The sequence below is a fragment of the Aquarana catesbeiana genome, linkage group LG06, assembly GCF_042186555.1.
Source record: "Aquarana catesbeiana isolate 2022-GZ linkage group LG06, ASM4218655v1, whole genome shotgun sequence".
NCBI lineage: Eukaryota > Metazoa > Chordata > Amphibia > Anura > Ranidae > Aquarana > Aquarana catesbeiana.
In genome coordinates, this window is record NC_133329.1 from 354,252,011 (window position 1) to 354,278,990 (window position 26,980).

Consider the following 26,980-nt stretch of genomic DNA (forward strand, 5'->3'; position numbering starts at 1 on the left):
TATGGGGGCACCAGAGCCAAGCCACAGCTTCCTGTGTCCATTCGGACACGGAGCTGCGGCTTGGCCCCGCCCCCTTTCAGTCAGCCAATGAGGAGAGACTTTGACAGCAGTGGGTGCTGGCACCGCCATCTTAACTAAGGGAGTCCGGCAGTGAAACCTTGCAACTTCACAGTCGGTTTCCAACTGCGCATGCACGAAGGCTGCGGGGGAAGGAGGGGGGCTGAATTCTGGCTCAGTTTGCTGGAAGTGCGAGTGGATAGCTGTCAAAAGCAGAGATGGGGGCAGACAAGCAGCGCTTCCCCTTTTTAGATGGAGCGCCGCTTTAAGCTGGAAGTGTGTTGCAACATTAACTGTGTTATTGACTAAGACACTGAAGCTCCCTGTATGAACAAAAATGTTTACCTTTTCCATGAAGACCTGAAAACTCAATATATGCTGTACGTGTGTGTGTGTGTGTAATATATATATATATATATATATATATATATAATATGTATATGTGTGTGAGATAGATATATCTATTATGCATAAAAGTGGACAAATTCTTGCACGCAAGAACAGAAATAAGCAACGAATCCGCTGTACTGTTTCTGTTCTTTCACTTTTTTCCCTAACTTTGACCCTCAGTCCAAACAGGCCCTCAAACTGACACCACTTAACCCAATGTGTGTCAAGAAGTTTGACAAAAACTTCATGTTTTCATTCTGCATTTATAAGATGAAACATCACCTTATATTCAACACAAGGGAGGCTATGAGATCTCCACATTTTTAAACAAGCAACCTACTATTTTTATGTGGTATACTGTAGACTAGCCTTTCTCTACCTTTTCAACACAGAGGAACCCATGAAATAACCAACCAATAATCCAGTTTCAGGGAACCCTTGCTAAAAATGACTATGTCTACAACTCATGATACTTTAGTGTGATGGTCTGTGTGAAGAATGTTCCTTACGATTGTGGATATTGGGAAGAATTAGCCACTTACAGATTGCTAAATGATTATTGGTGTTAGTGGGAACTTATCTGAGAGGCAAAAATTGCTGATTGCTCAATGAACCCCTAGAAACCTCTGGAAGAACATTAGGTATCCATGGGACCCTGGTTGAGAAACCCTGCTGTAGACTATAGCAGTGCCCATAAGTGCAACATTTTTTTCCCCACAGTTTCTGAAATAAAAACGCACAAAAATGAAGACTGGCAATGAAGTGATTGCAACCATAATGAGGACTACGATGATAATGACATTGTCGCTGAGCACAGCAACTCTACACTGTGATTGTAATTGACAGATGATGCCATTAAACAGCAATGAGAGACACTGTCAAGCACAACAGTATCCTGTAATGATATTTCAAGTACCCCCTTTTTATCTGGCCTTTAAATCTGAAAACACAGCCCTACTTGAGTGGTAGTAGCAAAAAGTACTGCAAATTAGGAGGCCACAGAAGGTAGCACATGGTATTCCACAAAAGGTCACCAGCACCTAAAATAGAACAAATTGCTTTAAGAAAATAATCAGAAATTTGTGAAAATCTTTTTAAAACAATAGGCCATATTGACAAAAATGCATTAGTTGAAGTTTCTGCTTATTCCTTTTTGAAAATAATTACAGGTATATAGGTAAATAAAGTTATGCTGGCTATATTACTATATAGGCATATTTTGTGGTCAATAAAACTAATCTTTGAGTGCTGCTTGTAAATAGTTAATGATTTCTTTTTTTTTTTTTTTTTTTGCACTGGGAAAGTTCAAATTTTCTAGAGATCCAGATCACTGGGTCATAAAGATCAGTTAAGTGACCACAAAGGAAAGGTTTAAGAATTAACTTCTGTGAGAAAAGCTGTGATAATTTCATACAAAGAACAAGCACTAAACTTGAACCGTTTTGTTGATTACAATGTTGTAAAATGATTATATTTTAAGTATTTTTCTCATAAAAGCTAAAGCATTAGTGTAATGGGATTCTTACACTGCACATGTAAATGCTTAGTTTAACACACTGTTCCATTGCTTACTGAACCAGGTCAAGGTGACTATGGCTGCATCCACTGGTGAATGGCCACCAGGAAGAACATTGCAGGGTGTACCTAGTACAAACTTCTCTATTGGCCACACATGGCAAAGATGAGCTAATAGGGAGCACAATAGACAGAAAACGGCAGGGTCAGCCTATCATTCTGGGAAATAGGGTCACAATTTTGTAAGTATGCATACCAGAGCTTCCAGGAACTCAAGGCTCATGGAGAGCTTATTAAGAAAACTAGAGATGTCTGTTTGCAGTGCCAAATTAGAGACTTTTAGGTAGCTTCAGGTTTGCTTTAAGGCTAATATTAGAAATTTTAATAAGGTTTGAACTTGACTAATATATACTGCAAAAGTTTTACAAAAAAATAACTTTGGTATCAAGGTTTGAACCCTATCTTGGCACATTGCTGACATATTTAATTTTTCAGACTGTGTGTTATTTAGAAGTCTCTGTCTTATGCCCCGTACACACGATCGGACTTTCCGACAACAAAACCGTGGATTTTTGTTCGAAGGATGTTGGCTCCAACTTGTCTTGCATACACACGGTCACACAAATGTTGGCCAACAATTATGAACGTGGGAATATGGTGACGTACAAGACGTATGACAACCCGAGAAATAGGAAGTTCAATAGCCAGTGCGGCTCCTTCTGCTTGATTCCTAGCATGCGTGAACTTTTGTGTGTCGGACTTGTGTACACAGGATCGGAAATTCCGTCAACAAAGTTTTGTTGGCGGAAAATTTGAGAACCTGCTAGCCAACGTTTGTTGGCGGAAAGTCCGACAAATGTTCGATGGAGCATACACATGGTCGGATTTTCAGCCAACAAGCTCACATCCAACATTTGTTGCCGGAAAATCTGATCCTGTGTACGGGGCATTACACTTCTGATTTAGAGTCTAAGAAGGGGTTAGTACATGGCATACCTGACACTGAATTAAACAAAATCTATGATGGTAGAAATGGTTACTGCTATTAGTGCCTAAAAAGTTATAAGCTCCAGAGCTGCGATCCTGTCTCTGGTTTCACTATCTACTGAGTCACAGGCCTGGAAACGGCATTCAGCCAGTGAAGTCAGAAGAATCTGAACTCCTGTCCTCCCATGTCTGTTACAGGTCAGTGATTCAATATCTAGTGAAGCCAGGATGTGGATGGCAGCCTGGGAACCTGCACCTGTTAAAAACAGGCTTTTTCTGTATTTCTGTTACTTAGAGGTTTTAAATAAAAAAAGAATGATTCCAAAGCTTTTGGCTTTTTAACAAAATGTTTACTGTGTACATGTCTTCCAGACATGGGTGAAGTGGTTTATCGGTCTGCTGGTCGGGGCAGTAGTTGTCGTAGTTATTGCTGTACCTGTGGCGCTGCTGGCAACGAAAGGTAAGGCTAAGCATACTATTTAGATTGTCAGCCTATATGTACTAGATATTGGCAGTGTGATACTTGTATGTTAGATATTTTATGTACTTGCAATGTATAATTTAAAAAAGAAATCAGCCAAAAACACCATAATAACCCAGGCATCACTGGACCATGGGAAAGGACTTACATGTCAGCGAAATTGCGTAATTGCTCACAGGCTGTGTTTAAACTCCCAATATCAGAATATTAAAAGCAGGTGTAGACATGTCACAAGTTCCCCATAGCAATCAGTTTGTTAGTTGGTTAGTAGTAGTACTATATGTTAACAGGAAGATGAAAGGCTGGTAACTTTGAACAGCAATCGCATAACCCTGCAGTTGGTTAGTAGTGCTGCCTGTCCAGACCTTTTGCCTCCCAACTCTTTTTTTTGTAGAAAGCCTATCCGCCATCGTTATTAATGGATACTTGATATCTGGAAAAATGTCTTTGCAGTCCATACAATTCCATCAGGACATCTTTCTCTTATCCTACTTATTTTATATATTTTACATATTTATTGAACTTGCATACAATTGTCATTTTTGCTTGCGTTGTCTAAATCTGTGGTGACCAACCTACTGGATATAGAGGGACTCAACTGGGACTCAAATGCAACCCCTGGGGGTGGCACTAGGGGGGCACACATAATCCCCCTCCATATGTAATGCTACCGAAAATTGTCAGAGCCTATGGGCATATTACAGGAGACTTGAAGAAATTCTACAGGTGGGATGAGAGATTGGGACATGCTGCAGGAGACCGTCAGACTGTGGACATGGAACACGTCTGTTAGAGATCATTGCCTGTAAACACCCTTCACATATCGATATTCCACTCCCAATACTGGCTGCTTGGGCTGGAGACTGAACAATAAATTCCAAAGGGGCTGCATGCAGCCCTTTGGCTGCGGGTTGGGTGGCAGGATGTCTACATCTTGTAAATATTGTGACTTAAAAGATCATTTAACAAAGTTGGATAATTGACAACCTTTATATATTTATGCTGTCTAAATTCCATGGGCAGTATCTATACTGTACTAAAAATGTCAAGTTTGCTAACCACTGACCCCATGAATAAACAAAAAAAGTACACCTGAGAATCGGGAAAAAAACACAGGCAAACTTTACAAGACATATGCAAATTGCAGTCATTTTTTTCCGCCCATTTGTGTTTTTTATATTTTTCTTTTTATATTGTCTGTAGTTTTAGAACTCTGAAAATGTGCTCCGTTGAAGCAAAATATCTATTTTAACAGATGCAGAACATCGAACATAACCCGATCACTGATCCTTACAAATATTTTTCATTAAAGTGGAACTTTAGTCAAAAAAATTAAGTCCTGCCTGCTAGATTACTTCACACTAAAAATAAGTGCTTATACTGTTTAAAAAACAGTAATACACTGTCTCACCCTGTGCTGCACATGCTCAGTTGCTGTCTATTTTTTGTCACTGTGCCAAAAATCAGGGCCACTTAAAGCGAAGTTCCACCCTGTGACAGACCTAGCCGGGAGAGAGACTTTTGGAGGGGACAATGCTAGCCTCTTGCTGATTGATCGTGGGCCCTGGCATTTGGGGGAACAGTGCTCTTTGTGAGCTGTGTGCCTGGGGACCCTTGAGGTGGTATTACTATGGATTCGGGTCCTGGTCCCCCAGGACACACAGACTCTGGGGACCCTGGATTTGCCATATTAGAAATAGTGGCTGATTCATAATGCTGGGACAAATACTGTTGGGAGGTGCTGGTGTCAATTCCAGCCACTTGTCTGTCTGTTGTCTGCTAGAATGTGTATTGTAAATAAGTCTCTAGTACGGGATCTAAGAGTCATTAGATCCCCATTGTTTGTGTTAATTAACTCTGCTATTGTGATAATGTTGATTGGGTTTTCTGAGCTACAGGATGGCCAGTCTGGCCTAAAGGTCATGTCTGAGTCATCTAGGCTGTCTAAAGGGATTAGTTAATTAGCTCATGTTAATTATGTCACAGGTGTATGTTCAGAGTAACATGAGCAGGAGGTATAAAAGAGCCTGTATTCCTCAATAAAAGAGATTCCTGGTTGAACTTACATACAGCCTGCCTGGTGTTTGTTCTGAGCTATCACAACTGGGGTAGAACGGCACATAGCTGTAGTTCTAATCCCAGAGCATTGGATGACTGAATAATCAGATGTTGCGATCTGCAATCTGATTCTATAGCTGCAGAGGAGTGTCGGGAGAGTGGAACCAAGCGAGCAAGGGGCTCGTTACACACCCAAAAGTAGAACTTCCGCTCCTTGTACTCCTCCCCCCTCCGGTGCCGAATTTGGCACCTTTCAGGGTGGAGGGAGAACAGGATACCTGTCTTTCACAGGTATCCTGTTCCCACTTCCAGGAGCCTCATCCGCGGGTATTGACGTCACCGCCTGGGCTCCCTCCTCCTTCCCCTGCCGGGCCAGTAGGAGAGAGGAGCGGAGCCTCGCGCATGCACAGTAGGGTTCCCGGCGTGAAGCCGTAAGGCTTCACTGCCGTAAGCCTGCCGTAAGCCGTAAGGCTTCACTGCCGGATTCCTTTACTCGCAATGGAGGTGGAATGCACCCGACAGCTGATGGAAACATCAGCTGCGGTGCTGACATCGCTGGACTCCAGGACAGATAAGTGTCTGATTATTAAAAGTCAGCAGCTGCAGTATGTGCAGCTACTGGCTTTTAATTTTTGCAATGGTGGGCGGACCTCCGCTTTTAAAGTGTTACTAAACCCACAACAGTAAAATCAGTCTATATATGCAGCATAGCATGCTTGTTATACTCACTGTGGAAGTTAAGGGGTTAATCCTCTGCATTGTGTAAAAAGGCTGTTTTATCCTGTATGCACAGATCCTTCCCTCCTGCACTGTCTATCTGGGGAAGGCCAGCTGAAACTGGCAGAGTAGCCGACCTGAGTGCGCTCAGTTGTGTCTTTTATGCTAGAGAGAACATTTACTTGTTGATCAGAGATAGCCAGGTCACATGATATTGACATCACACATGTGGGTGTGTATAAAGGCTGCAGTGGAAATCTCCTCCTTCCTGAACGCTCAGCACTGGAGAAACTGTGCAGTTTATCATGTAACCGTGGTATACAGATCATCCAAAAAGGTATATAGTGGCAGTATTTTAATGTAAAAAGAAGATTTATAAGCTGTGGGCACTGTGAGTGGCAGATTGACTCTTTTCATATTACTGGGTTTAGTAACACTTTAAGGCCAATCTACTAACAGCCTAAAGATTTACTGCTTTTCAGGGGCTCTGGACTTCAACAAAATGTAAGCCTCCGAATAGAAGTCACAATGCTGGAGGCAATTTACAGCACACACACTAATTTTAGTAGCATCATTAATGTGGAATATGGTATGTTCCTTGCTAAAGAATGTTATTTTTTATAAAGTTGATATAGCTAAAGTTCTGCTTTTTTTAAAGATATTTTTTTTTTTACTATAATATAGATTTCCTAAAGATTACAAACAAATCTGTGATTCTGATGTAAAAAAAAAATATTCTATTTTGTAGTATAGAGTCATTAGAATGTAATACTAAAAATTAAGAGCTAGTACATAGAAATACATTTTGGTTTTTATATAAAAAGGCACTATAATAACTTTCAGTGCCATTTTCTGGAGATGAGCAGAGCTTAGAGATACAGTATGTAATATCTCTGACAGCTGGTCGCCTATATCCCTAATTGGAGCCATTTGGTCTGATTCAGGCAGCTTTGTGGACATTCCCCCACTGGACTTTTTAAGTTGCCCTTTTCTCTGTGCTATCTTCCATCCCGCTTCCCCCACCCCCCCTGGCTGTATACCAGCACTCCAGTTATGGTCCTTTATTGAGATATGTGGATTAAATATGGTATGGGGAGAGCCTAGATCCCATCAATTAATAATACAACAACCCCTGGTAACTTTTCTTAAAAGCTTAACCCCATGCAGATATAAAAAACACCAATTAATGCACTTAAGTTTTTATAATGATTCAATCATTCCAAAGACATGTTGGTAGATGTATTGGCTCCTATCTAAATTGGCTCTAGTATGTGTGTATAAATGTGAGTTCAGGACCTTCGATTTTAAACTCCTTGAGGACAGGGATTGGTGTGAATGTACAATATACGTAAAGTGATGTGTAAATTGTTGGTAAATACCTGTGATTGTTTTGTGTTTTTTTTTTTTTTTTCATTTTTGAGTAGCGAAAGATTTAAAACCCTTGTCCAGCCAAAAAAGTTTTACACGGACATTACTCTTTTTTTTTTTAAATATTTATATTCTGCTATTATAAACATATGCATTTGACTTGGGGCCAGTTCACACCAGATGCAGTTCTGTGCGCCTTTTTTCTGCATTAAAATGCATGCACAGTGTTTTTCGTGTATTCCAATGGCTCTAGTTCACACCACACCAATGCAGTCAGTTTCTGCACCGGAAACTAACTGGAACTGACTGCACTGGTGTGAACTAGAGCCATTGGAATACACGAAAAACACTGTGCATGCATTTTTAGGGCCAGTTCACACCACAAAAATGCACTTGTACGTTCCGGATCAGTTTTTGCTTATACCTGTAGTTCACACCACATGCAGTTCCAGTGCGTTTTTGATACAATTTGCTAGGTTCCAGTACAGTTCTGTGCAGAAAAAATGCAGCACGCTCTACTTTTTTTCTTTTTTTTTTTTTTTTTTTCTGCGCTGGAAACTGACTGCACTGGTGTGAACTAGAGCCATTGGAATACATGGAAAACACTGCATGCATTTTTAGTGCAGAAAAAAAGCGCTTGAAACTGCATCTGGTGTGAACTAGCACTCTGTTTCCTGTAATTCCGTGAATAAAACTGCTAAAAGCAGAGTGATTACCTCATCAGCCTGTGGCTGTACCTTTTTTAAAGTGGTTGTAAACCCTCTTATAAAACCAGTGAAGTGAACAGCTTCAGATAATACACGGAGATGAAACCAATCCACCTACATATGTTTTACTTGTTTATCTGCAGTCATCTCTCTTCTACATTACTTGAAAGTACTGAATTTAGATCAAATCCTTCTACATCTGTCAGTAGCACAGAGGAAGGAGCGGGGAGCTGCAGTTAGAGCTCTTGTACAGTGTGTGTGAGAGCTGATTGGAGGAAAGAGACACAGCACAGGAACAAAGGAACGATGCAGAGCTGTGTTGCGAATAAACAAGCTGAGCTCTCCTCCCCCGTCACCATCTGGTGTTGGGACAACTTGTCAGAATGACACATGATAATAACAGAGGAACATAGCACCAGAGAGAAATGATGGGACTAGTCTTGTTATTTAACTGCAGCAGATAAAAGTTAGGTCACCAGGCTGGATGTGCTGTCTGGTAGGAAAATCTTAGGACTGGATGGATAGAAATACAAAACATTAGGTAGGTAAGACATGTTTTATGTATACAGTGTGTATATGTGTGTGTGTGCGTGTGTATGTGTGTGTATATATGCATTTCAACTGTGTATTTATCCTTTCATCTGGAATTTAACTTTCATATAAAAAGGTCACTAACAAAGAACATGCACAAAATGAAAATCAAGTCAAATACCTCAGGTACGGGCACTTTGTAGTTGGATCCAAAGATGAGATCTTGATCACTTTCAGCATCGGCAGAGCGCTGTAGACACCCATATCATACTTTTCTTCTCTGTGCAATGATTTTGCACAGAGCAGCTCCGATCCACTCCTCCTTGGGTCTCCCGCCGGTGCTCCTGGCTCCTCCCACTTGATCAGTGCCCCCAATAGCATGCCGTTTGCTATGGGGGAACAGGTGTGTGCTTGCTCTTGAATCCTGCTCTATGCATCCAAAAGGCACATAGAGCCAAGGCTCGGCCCTGCCCCCCACTCTCTCCTCATTGGCTGTGATTGACAGCAGTGGGAGCCAATGACTCCCACTGCTGTGTCTCAGCCATCGCTGGATCGAGAGGGGGCTTGGGTGGGTATGGGGGGAGCAGCACAAAAGTGTTTTTTTTTTTTTTTTTTTAACCTTCATGTATAAAATGCATGAAGATAAAAAATGTTCAGCCTTTACAACCATTTTAAAGTAGAATTATAAGTAAAAAACACTCCCACCCCTCTTAACACCTATACTAACATGTATATATTAACTTATTTTCAGGCTGCTCTGGTTCAGTCACATGATCCCCTGTGCCAGCTGCAGGGGAGAGGACAGGGTGCCTGAGAATAGCAGGAATGCCTGGGAACAGTGACATCACCCATAGGCTTTGTTTGGGTTAACCATCATTAGCATTCCTTCCTCTCCCCTTCAGTCATGCTGGCTGACACAGGGGAGGCTCATCACGTGACCAGACCGGAGCATCCTGAAATGTGTAAGAATGGACATTTTTCTCACGCACGTCAGTAAACATAGGTGATAGGAGGGCCGAGGAGTGTTTTTTTAAGATTAGTTGGTAAAGCAGTGATGGCTGGTACTATATGGGTCAGTCAATCGGTACCCGCACTTACCCCATCTAGGTCGCGGGCTTCCCCCGGGCGGTGGGACTCTGCATCCCCTCCTTCCTCGGCTTCACGTGGTGCAGCTTCTCCTGCTTCTCCTTGACGGCCAATAGGATTGCTTCTCCTCTCGGCCAATCGGGTCTTCCTGAGCTGGCATTGGCCGGGAGGAAAAGCAGGAAGACAATAGCTAATATTAGTTTGCTGTTGTCACACAACTGGGTAGGCTCAGGGCGCAGTGCTCTCTGCCATTGCCTCTAATCATGTGCTTCTAAAAAAAAAAAAAAAAAAAGCTCCTATTGGAATCAATGTATCCGGCGTCCTGCATGTAAATTAGGGACGGGCGCATGGATTAGGGGGAGGTTACTCTAATAAACATATGTAATTTTTTTTATTGTACTATATTATTCGATTTCCCTGTATTCTAAAAAAAAAAAAAAAAAAATCGCGAAGCGCGCCTATACAGCTGTTCTCCTGGTATTGTTGCTATATCTTTTCAAGGTTTTCTCTCTTTAAAATAAATAAATCTGAAGCAGCAGAGCAATGCATGACACCCCAGGGGACAAGCTATCAGGGATAATTGTAATGTATATTTTGATTTTATATACATCTTGATGGATGTGGTTTTTAGGAATTGAATTCATTTTCTGTTATCTTTCTATGTGACTAAAATGTATACTTTTATACAAATACTATTGTGTAGTACATCTTCAATGAAAGTATGATTTTGGATAGACTTTAGGGATGTGATGCCCATGGTCATCTACTAGCTAATCATTTAGTTGTCAAATCTCATGATGACATTTCCTTCCATCTCGCTTCGCTTTCCTATTCCCCTAATCTATCTTACCAGCTGCTGTATGAATATCTCTACTTCCCTGAACCTTTCCAAAAATGCAGAGGCACAAAATGCATTGATGTGAACATGTTCCATAGGAACCCATGTTAAAAAAATTCCCATGCATTTCTGCAAAATGCATCAAAGAACGCGTTAGTGTGAATGGAGCCTTAGTGAGTGAGGAGCGATGTAATTGAAATTAGTGCGACTATTTAATTTGGCCAGAACCACTTGTTACTTAACCATCTTCTAAACTGCTTCAAGCTGCTTTTGCATTCCCTAGTCAATTAAGTCAATGGAGAAAATGGTCAGAAGCAGGTGTCCATCTACACAAGGTCTAAAGCCCCATACACACTATCCGATTTTCTGCTAATTTTTTCCTTCAGATTTACCAAAACCATATAATATGAGGTCAAACCTTAGGAGTTTCAATTTGTATGCAATCAGGCAGGCCCTTGCACTACATGGTTTTGGTAAATCTGAAGACAAAAATCAGCAGAAAATCTGATAGTGTATGGGGCTTTAGGCTACTTTCACACTGGGGTGTTGGGGGCGTTGGCGGTAAAGGCTGTTTTTGGCGCTATAGTGCCTGTAAAGCGCCTTAGTGTGAAAGCAACCTTACTGCGATTAAAGGCTGCCTGTGATTTGAGAAGGTGGTGGCTCAGAGTGAGAGGACTTTTAGAACCCAGAACACACTGGTCAGTTTTACATGCTTGTACATAGGGCTTTGCAAAGTACAAAAGAAACTAGCAATAATCTGCTGCTTGGTTAACCTCCCTGGCGGTATGATTATTTCGGATTTTAGGTGCTGAAAGCGGTACCATTATTTTGCATGGAAATTTGGCGTTTTATATTGTAGGTCTGTAATTCTTAACAATAACACACTTAAATCTGTCCAAACCAGAGTCTAGTAGATATCCCGGGCATGATAAAGTTTGAAACACAAAAACATAAATTATAATATAATAAATAAAAATAAATAATTAAAAAAAATAAAAATAAATAGTAATAAAATAAATTTCCCCACGATTCACTATCGCTCAATTCTGCAAGTGTTCTAATTTACTATCGCTGTTTTCTAGCTGGTCTAAAGCCACTTTTGACGTAAAGGGACACTTTTTGGTTGCTATGGACAATCTCCAGTTTCCAGGCAGAAAGAACAGTATATATCACATAAAACTGCATGCAGGGCATTGGACAAAGCACTGGGGACAGAAGGGAAGTGAAATAATTTCATACAGTACTGTAATCTGTAAGATTACAGTACTGTATGTGTTATGATTTTGACATTTTTTTGAATTTGCCGCCAGGCTCCGCCCCCATGCGTCGCGACGCTCGCAGGGAACGGAGCCTGGCACGGAGAGGCTTCGGGCAGAGGACACAGCCCGCGGACACTGCGGGGGACATCGCAGGATCCCGGGGACAAGGTAAGTAATGCCACACCAGGATCCTGCAATGTAATCCCGAGTGTGGCTCGGGGTTACCGCTAATGGTCCTGATTTTTAACCCCGAGCCACACTCGGGAAAACCGCCAGGGAGGCTACAACAGATGGCCTCATAAGGGGCAGATTGAGTCACCACAATCAACAGGCTTGTAATTATGTTTTAAGTTCAGGGAGCATTGCACAATCTGCAGGTGAGTCAAAGTTTCTTAAGCATGTTTTCTGTTTTAAAGAAATGTGTTTTTTCATTTCTAAACTGGCATTGTGCAATCTTAAGCCTTGTACACACAATCAGATTTTCAGCAGGGAATTGTGTGATGACAGACTGTTTGCCTAAAATCCGACCATTAGTATGCTCCATCAGACAATTGTTGGCCAACTTCCCGCCAACAAATGTTGGATGGCAGGCTAGTAGTAAATTTTCGGCGGACAACAGCCTGTTGTCAGATTTTTCCATCGTGTGTACACAAGTCCATCACACAAGTCCCAAGTACAAACACGCATGCTCTGAATCAATGCTCACCAAACACGGCATTAGCAGAAGGTGCCCAAAGAGTGGCGCTCAAGAGCTGAAATTCCACGTAGTACGTCACTACGTTCGCATTTGTTGGCCGACAATTGTGTACCGTTTGAATGCAAGACAAGTTCAAGGCATGCGCCCTTCGGACAAAAGTCTGACGCTTTGTCTGCGGAATATCCGATCGCGTGTACGAGGGTTAAGGGCCTTCCTGACAATTGTTACCATGGATGTGTGCCTGGGCACACCCTAATCACCCTGCTGCCTCCCCAGACTTGCTCTGAAATGTTGCATCCAAGCAGTGTGCAGCCCGCGCTGCCTGTGAAACAGTTTCACGTGCAACAGATCGTGAGACTTGCCAGAGCCGCTCATTGAATGTGAAACTGTTAGGTAATGTAACTGCTTGCAGGGAGAGAGACCAGTTGTCACAACTCAACGGTGATGTCGGGGTTGGGTGGGACCGAACAGCGATCAAACACCAGCCAATGGGATGGGGTCTTGGCGGGCCGCTACATTTATGTGGCTCCGCCCCCCTTTCTTAGGCAGCACAATCATTGGCTGGTGTTTGATAGCTGCTTGGTCCCGCCCATCCCCGACAATCGGGCTGAGTTGTGACCGCTCGCATTTCTACCTGAAAGCAGTTACATTACCTGACAGTTTAACACAAACTGAGCGGCTCTGGCAAGTCGCACGATCTGCTGCTTGTGAAACTCCCCTCTCCTATGTCAGTGTCCTTGAGTACTGCCTATCAGTGCTGCCAATCAGTGCCTATCAGTGCCCATTAGTGCACTGAGTGCAGGGATGGGGAGATGAACTCTGCACCCAGGCACATTGTCCATGGGGGAGTGGCCTAGTGGGGCACAACTGAAATCCGATGATGTTTATTAATGCCACATGCCAATCTTTAGTATAATAGGTAATCACCACACTACCATTTTACAATAAACTACTGAAGGTAAAGTTAAAGTGTCAGTAAAAGGGCTGCTGCTAAGCACTGTTACGTGTGTTCCCACACCACATAAAAATAAAAAAAAGTGCAGTGCTATTTTACTAATCAATAACTTCATAATGGTGGGACCCTCTAATGTATGGAAAGCTTAATAAACTTCAATATTACTACAATACCAGTCTCTGTGATACGCAACTTCACATATAATACACTTCAAACTGAAAACAAGACATAACAAATGAAACTTGGCAGGGATGGTGGAAACCCAATACAAATTACCTTCAAGTGCAACTAGTTTTTAGTTGGGAGGTTCTCATCATTACAGCACTTTGGAAGTTTTATTTTTTAGAGTGTTACTTTTTCACACAACTGTAAAATTAAGTGTATTTGCCCCTTTTCTGTTTTTTGCATATTTCTCACACTTAAATGATTCAGATCATCAAACACATTTTAATATTACACAAAGATAACCCGAGTAAATCCAAAATGCAGTTTTAAATTATTATTATTTCATTTATTAAGGGGAAAAAAAGCTGTTCAAACCTGCCTGGCCCTATGTGAAAAAGTAATTGCCTCGTCCCATGCTGAATCATGAATGAACTGTGATTTAACCAAATTATTTTTTTGAAAGCTGAGTTAAATTTCACTTGCCACACCCAGGACTGATTACTGCCAGACCTGTTGAATCAAGAAATCACATAAATATAGTCTGTCTGACAAAGTGAAGCACACTAACAGATTACAAAAAGCCACACATCATGCCACAATCTAAAAAAATTCAAGAACCGATTAGAAACAAAGTAATGTACATGTATCGGTCTAGGAAGGGTTTCAAATCCATTTCTAAGGCTTTGGAACTCCAGTGAACCATGGGGAGAGTCATTATCCACAAATGGAGATAAATTGGAACAGTGATGAATCTTCCCAGGAGTGGCCGGCCTACAAAAATTACTCCAAGAGCATGATAACGACACATCCAGGAGGTCATAAAAGAACCCAGAACAACATCTAAAGAACTGCAGGCCTCACTTGCCTCAGGTAAGATCAGTGTTCATTTTTCAACAATAAGAAAGAGACTGGGCAAAAATGGCATCCATGGGAGAGTTCCAAGGCCAAAGCCACTGCTGACCAAAAAGAACACAAAGGCTCATCTCCCATTTACCAAAAAACATTTTGATTATTCCCAAGACTTTTAGGCAAATATTCTGTGGACTGATCAGATAAAAATGTAACTTTTTGGAAGGTGTGCATCCCGTTACATCTGGCATAAAATCTAATACAGCATTTCATACCAAGAACATCATACCAATAGTCAGACATGGTGGTGGTAGCGTGATGGTCTGGGGCTGCTTTTCAGCTTCAGGACCTGGACGACTTACCATAATTGATGGAACCATGAATTCTGGGCTCTACCAGAAAATCCTAAAGGAGAATGTCCAGCCATTAGTTTGTGACCTCTAGCTCAAGTGCACTTGGGTTATGCAGCAGGACAATGATCCGAAACACAACAGCAAGTCCACTTTCAAGTGGTTCAAACAAAGCAAAATGTAGGTTTCGGAGTGGCCTAGTCAAAGCCCGGACTTAAATCCAATTGAGATGCTGTATCATGACCTTACACAGGCCGTTAATGCTGGAAAACCTTCTAATGTGGCTGAATTAAAACAACTCTGCAAAGAAGAGTGGGCCAAAATTGCTCCACAGCAATGTGAAAGACTCATTGCCAGTTATCGCAAACTCTTGATTGCAGTTGTTGCCGCCAAGGGTGACACAACCAGTTATTGGGTTTAGGGGGCAATTACTTTTTCACATAAAGCCAGGCAGGTTTGGACAGCTTTTTTTGCCTTTTAATAAATTAAACCATCATTTAAAAACTATATTTTGTATTTACTTGGGTTATCTTTTTGTGTAAATCATAAAATTGTTTGATGATCTGAGTCATTTAAGTGTGACAAATCTGCAAAAAAATAAAAATCACAAAGGGGGCAAATACTTTTTCACACAACTGTATATGTTTTAGTTACTATTAAAATGGGAATTATTGCACTTGAAGTTAAGTTTCCACCCCCCCTGTCATTTCCATGTCTTTATGAACCTTTCTTTGTGCACTGGTGTGCAGTCATATTGGAACAGGGAGGGGCCATCCCCAAACTATTCCCACAAAGTTGGGAGCATGAAATTGTGCAAAAAGTCTTGGTATGCTGATGCCTTACAAGTCCAACCCCTGAAAAACAACCCCGCACCATAATCCCCCCTCCACCAAATGATTTGGACCAGAGCACAAAGCAAGGTCCTTAACCACTTCAGCCCTGGAAGACTTGGTTGCTGAATGACCAGGCCATTTTTTGTCATTCGGCACTGCGTTGCTTCAACTGACAATTGCGCGGTCGTGGGGCACTGCACCCAAACAAAATTGATGTCCTTTTTTTCCCACAAATAGAGCTTTCTTTTGGTGGTATCATCTCTGCGGTTTTTATTTTTTGCACTATAAAAAAAAAAAACAACGTCAATTTTGAAAAAAACACAATATTTTGTACTTTTTGCTATAATAAATATCCCCCCCCCCCCTTTTTTTTTTTTTTCTAAAAAAGCAAATTTTTTCTCAGTTTAGGCCGATATGTATTCTTCTACATATTTTTGGTAACAAAAATCGCAATAAGCATATATTGATTGGTTTGCTCAAAACTTATAGCTTCTACAAAATAGGGGATAGAGTTATAGCATTTTTTATTTATTTTTTTTACTAGTAATGGCGGCGACCTGCGTTTTTTTTTTTTTTTTTTATCGTGACTGTGACATTATTGCGAACACATCGGACACTTTTGACACATTTTTGGAACCATTGTCATTTATACAGCGATCAGTGCTATAAAAATGCACTCATTACTGTAAAAATGTCACTGGCAGGGAAGGGGTTAACACTAGGGGGCGATCAAGGGGTTAATTGTTCCCCGTGTGTGTTTTATAACTGTGGGGGGGGAGACTGACCTAGAGGAAATGACGGATCGTGATTTCTACCATTTAGGAACTCGCGATCTGTCTCTCTGAACAGAACAGGGATTTGTGTGTTTACACACACATGCCCCTGTTCTGCCTCTCGTGCCCGCAATCGCTTGTGGCCGGCAGTCATCGCGACCGTTGGCCACGAGCATAGGCAACCCCGCAGTGCGTCAGAGTGCGCACGCCTGCTATCCCGCTTAAAGGAGCCGACGTATAGCTACGACGGTTCGCGGGATCGTGCTGACCTGCCGCAGTATAATGACGGCTGGATGGCAAGCGGTTAAAGACATGGATGAGCGAGTTTGGGATTGAGGAACCTGACTGGACTGCACAGAGTCCTGACCTCAACCCAACAGAGCACCTTTGAGATGAATTAGAGTAGAGACTAAGAGCCAGGCCTTCTCGTCCAACATCAGTGCCTGACCTCACAAATGTGATTTTGGAAGAATGGACAGCCTTCCCAGAAGAGTTGAAGCTGTTATAACTGTAAAGGGTGAGCCAACTCAATACTGAACCCCATGGACTAAGACTGGGATGTCATTAAAGTTCATCTGCGTGTAAAGGCAGGCGTCCCAATATTTTTGACAATAATACTGTGTGTGTGTGTGTGTGTGTGTGTGTGTGTGTGTCATTTCTTCAGTGTTGAAAATATATAATAAAATATTTACATAAATGTGAGGGGTGTACTCACTTTTTTGATATATATCTATATCTATATCTATATCTATATCTATATCTATATCTCTATATCCTCTCTATCAGCACTGGGGTCACACCAACTGACTGGGGGAGAGAAACAGAAAGAAGAGAAACCTTGGAATATTAGTCCGTATCAGTGTGCAAAGGTGCATTTGCTTTGGAAGAATAAATCACCTCTAATGTTGGGTGTCCTGCGTGTATGGATTTTGTTGCATTATGAAACAAACAAAAAAATATTCAAACCAAAAAAAGTAGGCGCTATTTCAGACTACATGCATCCTCTGACTTGCATGTATCAATTAACATAACTTTTACAAACTGTGATAATAAAGTGCCTTAAAATTAAAAGCATCAAAAATCCTGTGAATAAAAATAACAAATATTATATCAATGTCCCATTCGTGATGGGTTTGTGCATATATGTTCAAAACAACATGGGCTGTGAAATATGCAAAATGAAGTCCTTATTGTGTTATGATCACTTCCAAAACTGTATCTTGCTTTTAAAATAAAAGCTTTCCATCCACTGTACATCTTTATATAGTTTCAAGAAAAACGTGCTCCACCACCAGTAATGCAAATTCTCACTTACCAGAGCCCAAAGGCCCGCTGGACCACAGTGCCCGTGTAATAATATTACAATCTGCCAAGATGGAACTCCCGATTGACTTCTCTCCAACTCAGACGCTCCTTCACCTCAGCAGGATGTACACCAATCATCCAGAAAGAAGACAGTATCTCCTGTTATATACATTTATGCTGGGCATGCTGGTGCCGGTCTGGGCATGCTGGTGCCGGTCTGGGCACCCTGACCTGTAAATGTATACATTTGGGGATTGGTTTCAAGGGAAATTTTTAATAAAACTGTTACACGATCATCTTCTTTCTGGGTGATTCGTGTACATCCCGCTGAGGGGAAGGAGCATCTGTGAGGTGGAGAGGAGTCAATCGGGAGTTCCATCTTGGCAGATTGTAACATTATTACACAGGCACTTTGGTCCAGTGGGCCTTTGGGCTCTGGTAAGTGACTGGTAAGGACAGTAAGGACTTTACGCTTGTAAAGTGTCCCTGCCCATTGAAATCAATGGGGCAGCGCCAGCAAAGCGCTGCTGCAGCAGCGCTCTGCCGGCGGTTTTAACCCTTTTTTGGCCACTAGCGGGGGTTAAAAGTGCCCCGCTAACGGCCAAATAGCACTGCTAAAACAACAGTAATTAGTAGTAGTTTTTAGCGGCGCTTTACCGTCGACACCTCAGTGTGAAAGTAGCCTAAATGAAAAAAAGGTTGAGAAACCCTGGTCTAGACCAAGATCACAAGAACATTGTGATCATTTTATGTAATTAGAGACTGCAGCGTCTATTGTTTCCATTCAGAATGACCCTGTAGATGTGTAGATATAAATGATGGGCACAGTATCCTCAGGAGTATACATGCAGTGCCTTGAGAAAATATTCATATCCCTTGAAATTTTCCACATTTTGTCATGTTACAACCAAAAACGTAAATGTATTTTATTAGGATTTTATGTGATAGACCAACACAAAGTGGCACATAATTGTGAAGTGAAAGAAAAATGAAAAATGGGTTTCCAAATTTTTTCCAAATATCTGAAAAGTGTGGCGTGTATTTGTGCTCAGCCTCCCTGAGTCAATACTTTGTAGAACCTCCTTTTACTGAAATTACAGATGCAAGTCTTTTTGGGAATGTCTCTACCAGCTTTGCTCATCTACAGTGAAATTTTTGCCCATTCTTCTTTGCAAAATAGCTCAAGCTCTGTCAGATTGGATGGAGAGCATCTGAGAACAGCAATTTTCAAGTCTTGCCACTGATTGTCAATTGAATTTAGGTCTGGACTTTGACTGGGCCATTCTAACACATGAATTTGCTTTGATCTAAACCATTCCGTTGTAGCTCTGGCTGTATGTTTAAGGTGGTTGTCCTGCTGGAAGGTGAACCTCTGCCCCGGTCTCAAGTCTTTTGCAGACTCTAACATGTTTTCTTCTACGATTGCCCTGTATTTGGCTCCATCCTTCTTCCCATCAACTCTGACCAGCTTCCCTGTTCCTGCTGAAGAAAAGAATCCCCACAACATGATGCTGTCACCACCATGTTTCACGGTGGGGATGGTGTGTTCAGGGTGATGTGCAGTGTTAGTTTTCTGCCACACATTGTGTTTTTATTGTAGGTCAAAACTGGCCATCTTATGGCTTTCTTTCAACAATGGCTTTCTTCTTGCCATTCTTCCATAAAGGCCAAATTTGTGGAGTGCACGACTGATGCCCCGTACACACGAGTGGAAATTCCACCAGCAAAAGTCCGATGAGAGCTTTTGGTCCGAAAATGCGACCGTGTGTATGCTCCATCTGACTTTTGCTTGCGGAATTCCAGCCAGCAAAAGATTGAGAGTGTGTTCTCAATTTTTCGGTCGGAAAAAGTTCCGATCTAAAATTCCCATCGTCTGTACCAATTCCGACACGCAAAATTCCTGCGCATGCTCGGAAACAATTCGACACATGCTCGGAAGCATTGAACTTAATTTTCTCGGCTCGTTGTAGTGTTGTACGTCACCGCGTTTTTGACGGTCAAAAGTTTTGTGTGACCGTGTGTATGCAAGCCAAGCTTGAGCAGAATTCCGTCAGAAAAACCATCCAAGATTTTTCAGCAGAAATTCCGCTTGTGTGTATGCGGCATTATAGTTGTCCTGTGGACAGATTTTCCCACCTGAGCTGTAGATCTCTGCAGCTCCTCCAAAGTTCCCATGGGCCTCTTGACTGCTTCTCTGAATGCAAAGGGTGGGCCAACTTAATTTTGAATCCTACAGACTAAAACTGGGATGCCATTCATGTTCATGTGCATGTAAAGGCAGGCGTCCCAATACTTTTGGCAATATAGTGTAATTTTGGATAGAGTGGGGAAGGGCTTAAATCTCTGACTGGCTTTCATTGTTGCCTGTCGGTTTTCTCTCCCTTCCTTTTCTGGTGATGCTTTGTCACACCGTAACATACCGGGTGTTTTTGAGAGAAAGAGAAAATAGAAATATAGCCAATAGGGGAACAACAATAAAACCCACGAAAGAGGTCATAATACTCCAACACTCTAGTTCTAAAGCGAAAAAAAATGCTCTGGCTGAAATTTGGTTTAAAAAAAAAAAAAAATTTTGGGTGACATTAAGGGGTTGATTTACTAAAGGCAAATAGACTGTGCGCTTTGAAAAGTGCATTGGCACTCTGCAAGTGCAGTTGCTCCAGAGCTTAGTAAATGAGGTAAGCCTTCACTTTACAAAGAATACCCAATCACGTGCAAAGAAAAAAATGCATTTTTGCTTGCACATGATTGGATGATGGAAGATCAGCAGAGCTTCTGCTCATTTACTAAGCTCTGGAGTAACTGCACTTGCAGAGTGCAACAGCACTTTGCAAAGTGCACAGTCTATTTGCCTTTATTAAATCCACCCCTAAAAGTACAACATAAATATCTTTTGGAAGAGAAAAAGTTAAAGTACCTATAAATAATGATATTGTTGAAAATTATAATATTGTTTAAATAATACTTTTATTACGTGCCGTAAATTCATTAAATTCTAATCAGAGTTGGAACTAATGTGTGACAAGGTGGCTGAACTGCTGTGACAGAGTAGACAGGAAAAACAGCACTGTGTCACAATGATTATTTTTCATGATCTTATGATTGTAGCATCATAAGCTTGTTTCTACACATTTGGAATTCTGTGACAATAGTTGAAATAAATGCTTTCTTACATCCAGACTGTAAAGTTTTAATTTTTTAACAGAATAGACGCAATATACTGCATTCTCCGCTTTTTTCTCCTTGGAAGCCAATTGAATCAACTGGCCTCTATGATCAACTTTCTTAGTTTAATATATCTATAAATTATATTTAAGTAATGCACAGTATAAGCATTTTGTGTCCTTTTTAATCAAAATAGTTCTGTAGGCCCTGATAACCTTCAAAGTGCATCACGTTGGCATATTGCCTAAAATGCAACTTTCACCTTTTAACATATCTGTAACACTTGCACTCTTCCATCACGTGTCTAACAAGCGGGTGTATTGAATCAGCAGTCACTGTGAATATAAACTCTGGTAATTAGTGCTGTTGATATATAGTATACCTCTCCTACTCAGACAAAATCACAGCTGGCACATGTATAATAATCAGCAGCTGTGCTTTCCCTTTCTTCGATACTACCATAATTAATCTTGTCTTTATCTTTTCCCTTGTTTTGATTTTATCGGGAGAATAGTTGGCTATGAGAAACTGGACTTCAGGCAGATTTCTCTGGAGTCAAACCAAGGACAAGCAGAGCAGACCCAACCAGCTGTTTTGTAATACTTTGTACATATGAAGACCTGGATCTGATCACCTAAATGTAGGGTTCCTTTATACTTCTCAGGGGAGTTGCAATCACTGCATGGTGTGTATGTGCTAAAGTTGCCTCCGGTCTCTCCTGACTGCTCCTGCAGCTTCTCTTGGGTCTGGCTGCCTCCTCCTGTTCCCTCTGCTTTCCCTCCTGCAGTTTTTTTCTGGATACTCTTGCCTGTCTGTTGGCGATGCATTAACTTTGATAGTTTACGGTGCAGGAAGTAATGTCTCCCTAAGGCCCAACCTCACACTGACCTTCCCCATAAACCCAACAAGCATTAATCTCCTGCAATTGCATGTAGGTCCTCTGGTTTGCTTGCTGTTGCTTTCTCTCTTGTGGCCTTCTTTAGGTCCTCTTGTTTGTTTGTTTGCTGCTGCTCTCACTGTTTCCACCCCTGTGTCCACCTCTGTGCCCTCCTGACTGCTTGCTAATGAACCCACTGCTTCCTTTCATGATGTTCCTCTGCTTGGGCAAAGTAAAGTCATAGAGCACAAGCGTCCTATTTTAAAGCTCATTTTTAGGGTAAGCCTCCATCCTCACTACCATTTACAGTCCACCCCATCTTACAAATCCCCAGATCAGATTTAAAAAGAGAATGTGTTTTTTTTTTTTTGTTTTTTGTTTTTTTGTTTTTTGTTTTTTTTAACCTGAAATTGCAATAATGTGATCAGGCCAGGTCCTGATTCTTTTTTTTCCTAGATTGCAGCAGTGTAGGAGGGTCCTTTTTTTTACATTTGTTTTAGAGAGATGAAAAAAAGAAAACATAGTCATGCAACTGTGTACATCATAAAATTGACATCCAAAGCATAACATGAAAAAATTGAAACAAGGAACAATTCCAAAGCATACAGAAAAAGACATGAAAAACGTATACATGAAGGTATTTGTTTATGGCCTAACCACCTCGTGCAGCCTTTAGCTTTGTGCCAACAACCTGTGCCTATGGGTTTTCCAATGCTCCCATCTACATCCTTCTATTGAGTGCCCACATTACTCAATGGTGAGGTGAATGATTCTACAACAAAAACAGGAATGTTTATTTTTGATATTTTGACTCTTTAATGCCCTCAACTTGAAACCTCAACTTCAGTCATGGCACGGTCTTTGGAAGAAAAAGGTCTATTTTAACATTTTAAAACAGACAGGACGTAAAATGAACATCACACTGCCAATTTATATTAATTAGTCTCTTTATTTTATTTGGCATGTTGTCAAAAGCCCTGGAAAATAAACTAGAGATTCTTGAGGACATCCGTAGAACGTCATCATTATAAATTTGTCAGTCTGAGGATGTTTTCTTTTTGGTTTTAAATGGTTGATCCCAGGGGCTGCAAATGCCATCTTTTCACATTTATGTATTATGGTTTTGGTTCCAAATATGGGAAAAACACCCTAAAAGATAGGCACCACATCCCTGAACAAAATTATAAATACAGAGAAAAGACTAAAGGGATTTTGACGGTGCAAGCAAACTAGACATAGAGGAAAAAAGTTTTTTTCTAAAAAAGACAATTTATTAATTCAACCATTAAAAAGGAACATACAAATTGTACATAGTATCAGAAATTACAATTCTAAAAACATGGTGGTCAGATGGGATACGAGTGTGTATTATGGTTTAACAGATGATACTTATTGCATACTAGCCCGACATGTTTCGCGTTGCTTTTTCAAGGGATATGCAAACTGGTGGTGATATCATCCAACACTCTTAGTGATTCTAAAAAATGAGAAATTGCATAAATAACATTGTATTTTATATTGAAACATAAGATAACACAAAGATTGCGCATTGTCATCACCGAAACAGCATTAGTGGTAATGCTTACCCCCATATTGACCCAACCAAAAAACCTTGTCAGTCCCAGCCTGCACCAACCCACACCGGGGCAGCGATGAGGCCAGAGAATGCAACCACAGGGAACAGAAGGATGGAGCTGAGTATAAATTATAAAATGCCATGTGTCAAAAAAGAGAGAATAATATAGTGGTGTTGAAAAGATATAAGACTGGTTGTAAAGATATCAGTGAAAAAAGTATTCAATGACATCACAAAATCTTGTTGGTAATCGCAGAGGATGTGTATATGGGGTTAATTGGGTTAGAGATAAAGAAAATATTTAACACTTACTCTGTTGATTGATCGGAGCAATACCCAGAGAGTGGAAGTAGTCAACAATATCAATTGAGTTGTATTTATAGGGAATACTTCAATATTGCTAGTGAATGAAGCAAGGAAAATGAATAAGAAGGAGAGATTTTACCACAGATAAGAAATTAATTAGTTAGTTAAAGAGCCAAGTAGTATAAGGAAGTTGAAATTACTACATAGAGTGATAGTGAATATTTAAATTTAGCTCATCCAGTATAATTAAACTCAGATGGAGATGGACACATTGTCTCAAAATTTACATATTAAAACAGCAGTTTAAACACTTTTCAACTGGAGTCTATGAGATCTAGAGATGGTAGGTAAAGAGTAAGCAAAGTATTTGAATGTAGAGCAGTGTATGGTACGCTCACCAGTCACTGACACTGCTGGGAGAAGAGTTTCATCCTCTTTGCCAGATTGCTCCTGGCCCTCCACCCTCACTGGGACCAGGGGGGCCTGTCGCATCCACACGGACGCCCGGGGCACATCCTTGAGATGTGCCCACATTGCGCCGCGCTCCCCCGGTGGATCGGTTCCAGCATAGGTTCACTCAGGTGTCCCTCTCCCCGTCATATCAGCCCTTGGCATAGCGCGTTGGCGGCCGGAGCCGTCGTGCGCAGCCTCTGCGCATGTCGGCTCTGTCTGCGGTCGCAGTGCCTTTATGGGGTTTGTATTCAGACGGAATTCCGGCCCCCCGGGCATGCGCACTGGCGCCTACACGTCCGCATCGAGCTGGCTATGTCACACGCCAGCTCGATGGGGAACAGCACTTAAGCCGGCTCATCTGACAGCCTCGTCTGTCAGCGCCGGAGGATGGAACTCTTCTCCCAGCAGTGTCAGTGACTGGTGAGTGTACCATACACTGCTCTACATTCAAATACTTTGCTTACTCTTTACCTACCATCTCTAGATCTCATTGACTCCAGTTGAAAAGTGTTTAAACTGCTGTTTTAATATGTAAATTTTGAGACAATGTGTCCATCTCCATCTGAGTTTAATTATACTGGATGAGCTAACTTTAAATCTTCACTATCACTCTATGTAGTAATTTCAACTTCCTTATACTACTTAGCTCTTTAACTAACTAATTAATTTCTTATCTGTGGTAAAATCTCTCCTTCTTATTCATTTTCCTTGCTTCATTCACTAGCAATATTGAAGTATTCCCTATAAATACAACTCAATTGATATTGATGACTACTTCCACTCTCTGGGTATTGCTCCGATCAATCAACAGAGTAAGTGTTAAATGTTTTTTTTTATCTGTAACCCAATTAACCCCATATACACATCCTCTGCGATTACCAACAAGATTTTGTGATGTCATTGAATACTTTTTTCACTGATATCTTTACAACCAGTCTTATATCTTTTCAACACCACTATATTATTCTCTCTTTTTTCACACATGGCATTTTATAATTTATACTCAGCTCCATCCTTCTGTTCCCTGTGGTTGCATTCTCTGGCCTCATCGCTGCCCCGGTGTGGGTTGGTGCACGCTGGGACTGACAAGGTTTTTTGGTTGAGTCAATATGGGGGTAAGCATTACCACTAATGCTGTTTCGGTGATGACAATGCACAATCTTTGTGTTATCTTATGTTTCAATATAAAATACAATGTTATTTATGCAATTTCTCATCTTTTCACATATGCTTTCTTATCAGGCAAACAAGAAGGGTCTGAAAGAGTAATATGGAGCATTGATTAATCCTGAGAAAATAAAAAAATTAATAAATAAATATATATATATATATATATATATATATATATATATGAGAGAGAGAGAATGAATATAATACACATAGTATCTCACAAAAGTGAGTACACCCCTCACATTTTTGTAAATATTTTTTATTATATCTTTTCATGTGACAACACACTTTGCTACAATGTAAAGTAGCGAGTGTACAGCTTGTATAACAGTGTACATTTTCTGTCCCCTCAAAATAACTCAACACACAGTCATTAATGTCTAAACCGCTGGCAACAAAAGTGAGTACACCCCTAGGTGAAAATGTCCAAATTGGGCCCAAAGTGTCAATATTTTGTGTGGCCACCATTATTTTCCAGCACTGCCTTAACCCTCTTGGGCATGGAGTTCACCAGAGCTTCACAGGTTGCCACTGGAGTCCTCTTCCTCTCCTCCATGATGACATCACAGAGCTGGTGGATGTTAGAGACCTTGCGCTACTCCACCTTCCGTTTAAGGCAAGACACACTTGTCTTTGTACTCCTCGCCTGGTTGCCGCCACACATGCTTGACACCATCTGAACCAAATAAGTTTATCTTGGTCTCATCAGACCACAGGACATAATTCCAGTAGTCCATGTCCTTAGGCTGCTTGTCTTCAGTAAACTGTTTGCGGGCTTTTTTGTGCATCATCTTTAGAAGAGGCTTCCTTCTGGGACGACAGACATGCAGACCAATTAGATGCAGTGTGAGGCATATGGTCTGAGCACTGACAGGCTGACCCCCCCCCCACCCCTTCAACCTCTGCAGTAATGCTGGCAGCAAGCACTCATACCTCTATTTCCCAAAGACAACCTCTGGATATGACGCTGAGCATGTGCACTCAACTTCTTTGGTTGACCATGGTGAGTCCTGTTCTGAGTGGAACCTGTCCTGTTAAACCGCTGTATGGTCTTGGCCACCGTGTTGCAGCTCAGTTTCATGGTCTTGGCAATTGTCTTATAGCTTAGGCCATCTTAGGGCAACAATTATTTTTTTTTCAGATCCTCAGAGTTCTTTGCCATGAGCTGCCATGTTGAACTTCCAGTGACCAGCATGAGAGAGTGAGAGCAATAACACCAAATTTAATACACCTGCTCCCCATTAGGGATGAGCCATACAACTCCTGGTTCGGTTCGCACCAGAAATTGCGAACAGGCAAAAAATTTGGACGAACACGTGAACACTGTTAAAGTCTATGGGACACAAACATGAAAACTCAAAAGTGCTCATTTTAAAGGCTTTTATGCAAGTTATTGCCATAAAGTGTGTGGAGACCTGGGTCCTGCCCCAGGGGACATGTATCATTGCAAAGAAAAGTTGTAAAAACTGACTTTTTTTTTAGGAGCAGTGATTTTAATAATGCTTAAAGTGA

At 41.2% G+C, this 26,980-nt stretch overlaps 1 protein-coding gene and 1 long non-coding RNA gene across 4 annotated transcripts in view; one reads left to right on the forward strand and one right to left on the reverse strand.

Annotated features, from left to right (window-relative positions):
• Positions 1–26,980, forward strand: part of DPP4 (dipeptidyl peptidase 4) — a 198,209-nt gene that overhangs the window by 40,349 nt on the left and 130,880 nt on the right. For both annotated transcript variants that reach the window (XR_012245013.1, XM_073634044.1), the window contains exon 3: positions 3,322–3,409. Coding sequence is in view for 1 of the 2 variants with exons in the window: in XM_073634044.1 (XP_073490145.1) it covers positions 3,322–3,409 (88 nt within the window). In the remaining variant the exon portion in view is untranslated. The remainder of the gene's footprint in view (positions 1–3,321; positions 3,410–26,980) is intronic.
• Positions 21,301–24,437, reverse strand: LOC141147796 (uncharacterized). Of its 2 annotated transcripts, XR_012245144.1 has the most exons (4): positions 24,244–24,437; positions 23,852–23,939; positions 23,550–23,657; positions 21,301–23,440 (listed from the first exon to the last, which is right to left on the reverse strand). It is a non-coding gene; the product is annotated as an uncharacterized lncRNA (long non-coding RNA). The 2 variants fall into 2 exon arrangements; XR_012245143.1 differs by lacking the exon at positions 23,852–23,939 and having other exon boundaries at positions 21,302–23,440.